Here is a 9,385-nt window from a genome sequence, read left to right on the forward strand (position 1 = left end):
ATGTCCAGACTTTACATTTATTAGCTTTGCTGTAAAAAAATTTCCTCTATAAGATTCTGGTCAGATGTGTAACTATGAAATAAAGATTTCCTTTTTTTCATTTAGAGTTTCACAAAATGATTTGTATGTTGACTGATTAATCAAAGGTGAAAACTTAACATCATATAAGATATAAACAGGCAGTTGTAAGATATATGATGTATAAATATTTACTGTGTTGAGGAATACATCTGTGTACATTTTAGTCTATATTAAAGTTTTAAATAAAAATAATGTAAGCCAAATAATTATATAGTACACCCTGAAAATTCCTCCCATAAGACTTTTAGGATGATTGGTTACTTGCAATACAAAAATCAAATGTTTAACCATTTATTTATAAGATGTATTTACATAAAATATTAAATAAATCCATAATATATTCCCCAACTTCAGCTGACACTGAAAAGGGGAACAGAATATAATTGCTGTACCAGATGTTGGCCTTTCCGTCACATACAATGACCGCAATCCCCGGGCAAGTTTCAAACATGGCCTCTCTACAGTCAAAAGCCACTTTTCATCCTAGCCTTTCTTCGTTCCCAGCTATTAAATTCTACGCAGTCTAAGCCCCGTGTTATTTATTCCTTCTCTTCCTTGATGGGCACGTCCTCTGCTGGCACATGGTCTCGGAATTTGGGGAACTGTTCCCAGGGGGCATTGAGGTCGAACTTTCGGAATTCTTGTGCCAATTCGAGGGGCTCCACCACCACTCGCTTAGCCTCGTCATCATAGCGGACCTGAAATGGAAGAGAGGAGAAATGGAGGCATCAGTACCTCTGATCAAAAGTGTCTACAAAATTAAGGCTGTTGCATATGCTTCTCAATCAATCTATAATCTTTATGAAGAAAAACTGTATACAAGACTAATAATTCTTTCATGGTCTAATTCTCCTGATTATCTTACACCCAGAAATATGAATTTCAACCCTTTAATGACATAAGACACCTATTCTTGCTATAATGAACTAGTCCAAATGCTGGGTGGCAAGGATACACACCATATGTGGTCTGCCTACTCTAAGTTGCCCTAAACAGTTGTCTGGCTCTGGTTATACCCATTCAGGAACTACAGTCCCAAATAAGTAGGGTTAAAGCTTTGTCCTAAATCTCTGTTACTGGAAAATCTTGTGGGCTGCAACCAAATGGACACATAGCTGAGTAAACGTGTTGCCCATGGAACACATTTTTAAACCTGATGACTGGATGCTGATTACACTGCTTGCCAATCACACAGTGAGATGATCATTTCAGTAAGGAAGGAAAGTCACCAATGGGTTATAAAAAGATACATGTAAACTTCCTGTGCAAATACCTTCAACAGTACTTACCATATACAACCTAAAACAGGGACATATAAAACCTAACCTTTCCATTCTTAAGCCTACAGAACTGGAAATAGTCCAGCTTGACCATCTCCCCAGCTGCATAAAAGGCAAGATTTTTGGGGGTATGGTTCAAAAGAACTTTCCAAATGGTATCAGATATATTAGTAGATATTACACATCCAATTCAATGAAAAAAAAAATAAATAAATAAATAAAAATAGATAAATAAATAAATAAAAAATAAATAAATACTGCCAGTTTCTGACAGGGTTTCCAGAACTACAGCAAACAGGACTGAGTGCATGTTTTGCAATTAGCCACAACCATGGTGAATAAGACTTAGGACTTGGGGGTTTATATAAGCACATACTTTTTCATAAAGCTGACATACCACACAAAGTGGTTGACTGAGTAAATAAACTTAGAAACTTATATTTGTATCAATCATGACCCAAACACCTTCATAAAAGTTAACCATTATTGATATATCCTAGTATTCAATGACTTTTAAAACTAACAAGTAGATAGGCTTCAAGAGAGTAATATCACACATATACACATGGAAACTTTTCAGAAAAAAATTATAGAACACACACAAAAAAAATCCCATGTACATGAAAACTTCAATTTTATCTAGTAGGCTCCCTTATCAAAACATAACATATTTTACTCCAAGTCAATGAAAATCACTCCATAAACTATACCTCTGCATGACTGGAGTAAACAGCTAGCCTCCCTCCCATCTCACCCCATTGCATCTGGCCCCATTTACCTCAACGTAGCCGGAGAGTGGGAAATCCTTCCTGAATGGATGTCCCTCAAATCCGTAGTCCGTGAGGATCCTTCGAAGATCTGGGTGGTTAGCGAAGAAAACGCCGTACATATCCCACACTTCTCGCTCGTACCAGTTGGCGCCAGCATACACCTTTGAAAAAATAATTTACAATTATCCAATTTTTTTCTTTCCCTAGCAATAAAATGTCTCATAACAATAGCTCTGAGACCCTCGTATGAAAGAACTGCTTTAGTTAATTTTGTGCTTTTTTTTTGTTTTTTTGTGTATGAGATCTTTACCCTTCTATCCATACTACATAGTGCTCATTTTTCTTAACAAAATAGCTTATGAAATACAGAAAAATAAAATGGAAAAAAAAAGAAAAGAAAAAAAGAGAGGAAGAAAACAAAGAGAAAGAAAAAGAAAAAAAAAAAAGGTAGTTTATCACACTACTAACAAATTTGGGCTATTCCTGAATAAAAAATTCTCTTCCATCATCCTACGTCAATAACTGCAATCTAGAAAGAAAGAAAGAAAGAAAGAAAGAAAGAAAGAAAGAAAAAGAATAAAGGGGGGGGGGGTATAGAAAAGGATATTTGAATCTGAACACTACCATACATAAATTATTTGTGTGTTTATATGTTTTGTCATTAAAAAAGTTGTATTATGTATTAGTTTTAATAAGAATTTTCCATACTTCCTACATATATACCGGTTTTGTAAATATAAAAAAAAAAATCCTCACTCATTCATATCACCCAATGAATTCAAAGTAAACAAACATAATCAAAGAGAGAACACCTATAACAAAACTAAAATCAAATATGATAACAAATTCAATTTCTTAAACAAATAAATCTATTAATGGAAGGAGAAATTTATATGTGGGTAAAACCTTTCTTCAAAATTCTGATGGGAACTTGACAAGCTTTGTGAAATCTGTTCAGAGTTGATATATTATCAAAACTGTAAAAACCTTGTATATGTAATAATGTTTAAATTTCCTTTTGTTCTCACAAAAGAAAAAAGAGAAAAAAAAAATTAAAACCAATTTTTTTCAAATTATTTTATGGGGGATATTCCTCCTTCCAAGCTTAATATATACTGGGAGCCTATTCAGGGTTAAAAGTATACTTTATGAATAAAACAAATATAAAATACCTAGAAAAAACTGGGTTTATTTTTTCAGAAAATAAAAAAATAAATAAAAAATAAATAAATACATACACTTATTAGTACATGCAAAATGAGAAATAAATAGTTTCGTGTAATGTAGATATATGTAACCTCTATTATTTAATTAATTTTCTTATATCATGAAAATCTACAATAATTTAAACGATTTCCAAGGAACTTTGATAGGTTGCAAACACCCCAGAAAATAAGTGTCTGCTTCATAACCATGAGGGGTTTTATCACAGCTAAAAGTTAAAAGATACACAAAATGATAAATAAAGTTATTCACTTTAAGGAAACCTTTAACCTTCCCCCCCCCCCTCTTTCCCAAAATCCCTCTTTTGTTTAAGTTCTATCTATTCCTACATCCATCAGTACGTTTAACTCATACAGTACGGAAGCTTACAATATCCACAAATCACCTCATATTCTACTGATGTCAGTTTACTAAAAAGGTCAAGGGAGACCTGCCAGGTCTTGAGGATATTTGTCAAGCCTAAACTTCTCAAAAAGGCATCTAATCTCATCTTACCCATGAATCTCATTTTCAGGGGGACTCTAGAAATATTATGTCATATATTTAAACCCACAATGTTTGTATAATATTTAAATCAACAGAAATCTTTTTAAGGAAGACTTTAATCTCCTCATCGAAATTATCATTAAAACTCCTTAAAAATTTCAGGAAAGACATATCTAATAAAATAATCTAAGGTTCTATCTAACATATGACCTCATTGGGTCTATATAACATATGACCTCATTAAGTAAATACATATATAACAGATGCATGTAGGTCTTACTTCACAAGCACTGTCGACTGGAGTCAGTTCATCAGTGTAAGTCTTCACTCTGATCCTTGAGTTGAAACGAACGGAGAGCAAGTTGTACACCACCTGCAAAATCGTATTTCAATCAGCATTAAGTCCTGGCCATGGAAAAGACTACTCATTTAAGTACCAAAAAGGAAGCTAAATATCTCAACTTCTATAAAATTAAACACAGCCACAGTAAGAAAAGCAGAGAAAATTGTGATGTTTGGAATCTACCTGAAGTTTCTTTACCTGAAGAGGATTCCAATAGGATTTGAAAGGTCATGCTTTCATGGTCTTGTCTTACTGTAGTTGTCTTTCACAAAATATGTGTGCAAATGCTACCATTTACAGATTTACAGTAACACAAGGCTATTTAACACTTTTCAGCCAAAGGCTAAGACATATGAGAGAATAAAAGAGAATGTACTCAGCACAAAAGACACTGATAACTGGGATTAAATTTTCCTTTATTCGTTTTAACAAATAAAGGAAAATTTTAATGATGAGCACTATCATTATTCCACTACAAACCAAAGGAATGAATAAAAAGAGACAAACCTCAAATCTGAAAGCTCTGCTGGGCATATCAACCCCACACAAGTCAGTCAGGCAGGTATACTGTCCATTGGTGTGGTCTTTCAAGAAAGTGAGTACGGGAATCACACCCTCCGGAGCAATCAAGACCTCCAGCTCATTGCCTGCTGTAATTTGCACCTGCATAATAGAAACTCAAGTTAATAGGTATAAAAATCTACATGTGTGCATGCGTGTGTGTGTGTGTGTGTGTGTGTGTGTGTGTGTGTGTGTGTGTGTGTGTGTGTGTGTGTGTGTGTGTGTGTCTATCTATCTAGATGCACACACACACACACACACACACACACACACACACACACACACACACACACACACACACACACACACACACACACACACACACACACACACACACACACACACACACATATATAAATAAATAAATAAATAAATAAATATATATATATATATATATATATATATATATATATATATATATATATATATATATGTATGTACATATATTACAAATACACATGAACAATTATAAGTAATAAGTAATCACTACAGACATCAAGAAAAGTAATTTTAACCCCTAAAGACTGCAACTTCAGGACCATGCCCCACCAGCCAAGCGAATAACCCCAACAATTTTTCAACTTCCACAGGGTAAATTCTTCCATGCCTGCTAGTGTTTAAGTAGCCAGCCCACAGTGGGAACAGGAATCTAAAGGCACAATTTCACAGACTTCAAAATGTCTCTCATGCTGATATCAAACATATACCAAATTGTTAAGAGGTAAAGTTCAAAATGAGAATATACTGAGTAAGTAGGGTGGGCGGGAGTGGGCAGGAGTGGGTGGGTGGGCTAAGATTTGGCAGCCTGGGGACAAGTCAAGCCAAGGAGGTACAATATAAGATAGGGCTTGCTACCTCTCGTACTGAGATTTAAAAGATTAGGATGATGAAGCACCAATAACGGCCTAAACATGGGGGTAATGATCCGAGTACACATTGGGCACCTAGCTAAAATCACGATGATTGAAACTATAAGGAAAAAGATTTAACACTAGTCTTGCTCAACCTTATTTAGCAAATCAATTATTTGCAACTCATCTGAGCATCACTTCAACCATATCACTTAGCTGATAAGAGTCATAAACAAACTTTGACCTAGATGAAAATAATAAAAAAAAAAAAAGAAAATCTGCACTCACCTTCTGCACATATTTTGGCATGCATTCGGCAACATACTGCCCATATTCAGTCAGGGTCTGTCTCTCAACAGTATTCACAGGACGTACAGTTGCTGAAACACAGATTTTGTAAATGAAAAAACAGTCTGTAACAACTAAGATTAATGTTTTTGTTCACATGAAATATCCAATAATATCTAAAATGTGAAAATAGTCAACAATAATTGTACAATGCGGTAACTTACGATGAAGGGTTTGCTCAGTGCTGCAAAAGCGTGCTCCAGCAACACGAGGCAACACTGTAAATGCAAAAATTAAAATGTTAGTAGGAACAATGATATTATCAGTGAATACAAAAGTCAAGCTGAATAACAAACTTCATCTATCAGCAATCATCAGACCCTTTCCCAATGCCTTATATGTATTACTTTACATTGACTTCCTCAAATAACATAGAACAAGCTCATAATATATATCATCATCATTGGGGAGATAATGCTGACTGGGGTGCATAGATGTACCCATCCTTCATTTCCACCTACAAGGGTACCTCATGGTGAGCCTTCAGGCAGGAGCTCAGACTATATCTAGCTCTTCATTATAGGTTTGATCGTTCTGCCCAAGCCAGAACTTCCTAGGTCGTCTCACAGGCCTTCTCCACCCAGGGTTGTCTCGAACTGAGACAACCTGGTGGGCAGGATCACCCTGTAGGAAATGGGCCAGGTGCACATAGAGCCTGAGTTGGCAATCCCAGATTGTGCAAGTAACAGGTTCTGTACCAGTCTCCCGGTGTAAGCAATGATAGGCCACATGGTCCTGCCAACTGTACCCCATGTTCCGGCGCAAGGACCTGTTACAAAAGGCATTAAGACGAGATTCCAAGGCACAAGATAGCATCCAGGTTTCCCTACTGTATTGTAAAATTGGTAGTATCAGGGCCCTGAAGACATAAAGCTTGGTCCTTCTGCACAGGTACCAGCATTTCCAAATACAGTTGTGGATAGATTTTATGACCCCTGCTGCTAGGCCAATTCATCTACTGACTTCCTGGTCTGACAGTCCAGAGACATGGACTACACTACTAGGATATATAAAGTTCTATGTGACCTCGATGTCCTCACTGCAAGCACATACCAACTAAACAGGATCTCCTAGTAGGCCCCCAAAGTCCTGGATCTTGGTCTTGTTCCAGGAGACCTCTAGCCCCAGGGGCTTTGCTTCATTGCTAAATGCATCAAGAACTACCACTAGGGTTTCCAGAGGCTTATATAGAAAAGCAACATCGTCAGCAAAGTCAATGTCAGTAAACTTGATATTGCCCAGAGTTGCTTCACAGTGACTTTGAACAGTAGCTCTATCCAGGCAAGTGAGGCAAGTGTTGAACACAGCCTTGCCTCACTTCAGAAATAACAGGGAAGAAGCTCAACAGGCCTCCATCACACTGTACAGTATTTTCAATAAGAGTATACAGGCTTGCTATTAATCCAATAATCCTTGTTGGAACTCCTCTTAGTCTCAGGATTTTTCAAAAAGGATTTGCATCGACTGCCTTCTTAAGGTTGATGTAGGTTGCAAGTAGCTCACACTCAAACTCACGTCAACATCCTACAATGACTTGTAATGCCAGCTGGTCAGGGGGAATGGTACCAGTCTACCAGATGGCAGACAGGACAGCATGCAAGCCCCTTGTCATAGGTTCTCTGCCAGCCTTTAACAGATGGGTCCAGCAAAGGAATCTCAACATTACCAGCATCCTCATCACAATATATAATATAAGGAAAAGAAGAACAGGAAAAGAAGTTCAGGTTCATCTTCAACTCTGAGTAACTCTAATGTGTTTTTTTCTGGTCACACTGACAATACTCCAACCTTTTCTTGTAATCCTATCTTTTGTCCACAGAAAATAACCATGCCTATAATAGTGGACTCACACTTTTTCCTTTCCCATTCACATTCTAATTTAATCAAGACAGGAGCTCCCAGTGCCATACCAAACAATACATCAGGGTAAAGTGTGTCAGCTGCTCTAGGGAAAAATCAGAGGCACAGGAAGTTAAGAATTGCCATCATTTGTTATGTTGAATCAAGACGATAATAGTTTCCTTTGAGTAGACTCCATATCTCTCTAAGTAGTTTATACTCAGTGAAATAACAGTAACATTAAATATCTTTGTATTATTTCTGTTTTTATATTTTTGTGTTGTTCAGTTTTCAATAGCAAACCCTGCACTTCCTTTAATAGCAGGAATAGGTTCCTGAACATCGATAGAGTGTTCTCCCGGGAGCTGGTCCTCTCCCTGGATTGGCTGACAACTAGTAAACCTTATCCTCATGGGCCAATGGAAATCCTGCTTCAGTTCATAAACAACCCTATTTCAAACGGGACTCCGAGTTCATTTCATTCCAAATTTTTGTGTGCTCCAGACAAGAAATCCCCATCACCCAATAAATGGCAAAAATTTCCCAGGATAAGATGCTGTTGCTACCTATCCCTCAGCCAATTTTGTGTGTGTGTGTGTGTGTGTGTGTGTGTGTGTGTGTGTGTGTGTGTGTGTGTGTGTGTGTGTGTGTGTGTGTGTGTGTGTGTGTGTGTGTGTGTGTGTGTGTGTGTGTGTATTTGACACTTATTTCTGCTTCAAACTAAGCACAGATATGATATCGGCCCCGATATTTGTGATAGGTATCAGGAAAATGACTGTTACATCCTCCCTACTACCTTATTATTAATTTCTGAAGAAAATGCTATAAATGACAAGATATTCCTGCAACCTCTTCTTCGGTCAAATATTGGAATAGTTTCAGTTTCCCACAGCTAAATAGTACAAGGTAAATTTTATCTGCAATGGGCATAATGACCACAAATAAGACTTTTCAACTTTGGTATCTATTTTGCAAGTTGATAATAAGAAAGTTAAGTAACATGTAATACTTTGGTATATATATATAGGAAAATGTAATGATAACATCATAATGGGAAAAAATTAGCTCACTGATACATGAAATGATTTGCACAGGTAAAGAATATTGGCTGCAACCAATGTAATGTGGAGGGCAAGTCCAGGAGATTTGGGTAGGGGTCTGGGGGTAGAGTCTTCGATAGTGATACACGGTGATCAGACAGGAGTCAAGGGGCCAATTCCCCAGGTTATAAGTTTTTGGTTCATACGGCGATGTTTGTGGATTTCATAAGAGTGGCTGGAGTATTCAAATTTAGGGACTTATTATCAGAGGGGTGCAGTCAATTCATAAACAGTTGCCAAAACTCATTTATTTCATTTGTGATGGTAAACAACAACAGATTGACACACATTACAATGTGAAAAATTTGAAACAAATCCAGCCATCTTTGCCTTGCACTGAACAACTTTCTGTATTCTACTTTATATGCAATTATATTGAAATACATATTTATTAAATGTCCATTCCTTAACCCATAATTGACGGGTAGCATTCATAGAGGCCGGGGCCTCGCTGCCGGGGGCTTATATCGTTGCCCGAGCATGCGCGACCACTCATGCCAAA

The 9,385-nt window shown here is 36.9% G+C and overlaps 1 protein-coding gene across 1 annotated transcript in view; it reads right to left on the reverse strand.

The window, feature by feature from the left end:
* Positions 1–358: 358 nt before the first annotated feature.
* Positions 359–9,385, reverse strand: part of LOC119574174 (NADH dehydrogenase [ubiquinone] iron-sulfur protein 3, mitochondrial-like) — an 11,091-nt gene continuing 2,064 nt past the window's right edge. Inside the window, exons 2-7 of the mRNA XM_037921265.1 lie at positions 6,109–6,162; positions 5,885–5,976; positions 4,692–4,847; positions 4,122–4,214; positions 2,140–2,292; positions 359–779 (exon numbers count right to left, since the gene is read on the reverse strand). Of these exons, the coding sequence (XP_037777193.1) occupies positions 621–779; positions 2,140–2,292; positions 4,122–4,214; positions 4,692–4,847; positions 5,885–5,976; positions 6,109–6,162 (707 nt within the window). The 3' untranslated portion in view covers positions 359–620. The remainder of the gene's footprint in view (positions 780–2,139; positions 2,293–4,121; positions 4,215–4,691; positions 4,848–5,884; positions 5,977–6,108; positions 6,163–9,385) is intronic.

This window comes from Penaeus monodon, chromosome 6, assembly GCF_015228065.2.
Source record: "Penaeus monodon isolate SGIC_2016 chromosome 6, NSTDA_Pmon_1, whole genome shotgun sequence".
NCBI lineage: Eukaryota > Metazoa > Arthropoda > Malacostraca > Decapoda > Penaeidae > Penaeus > Penaeus monodon.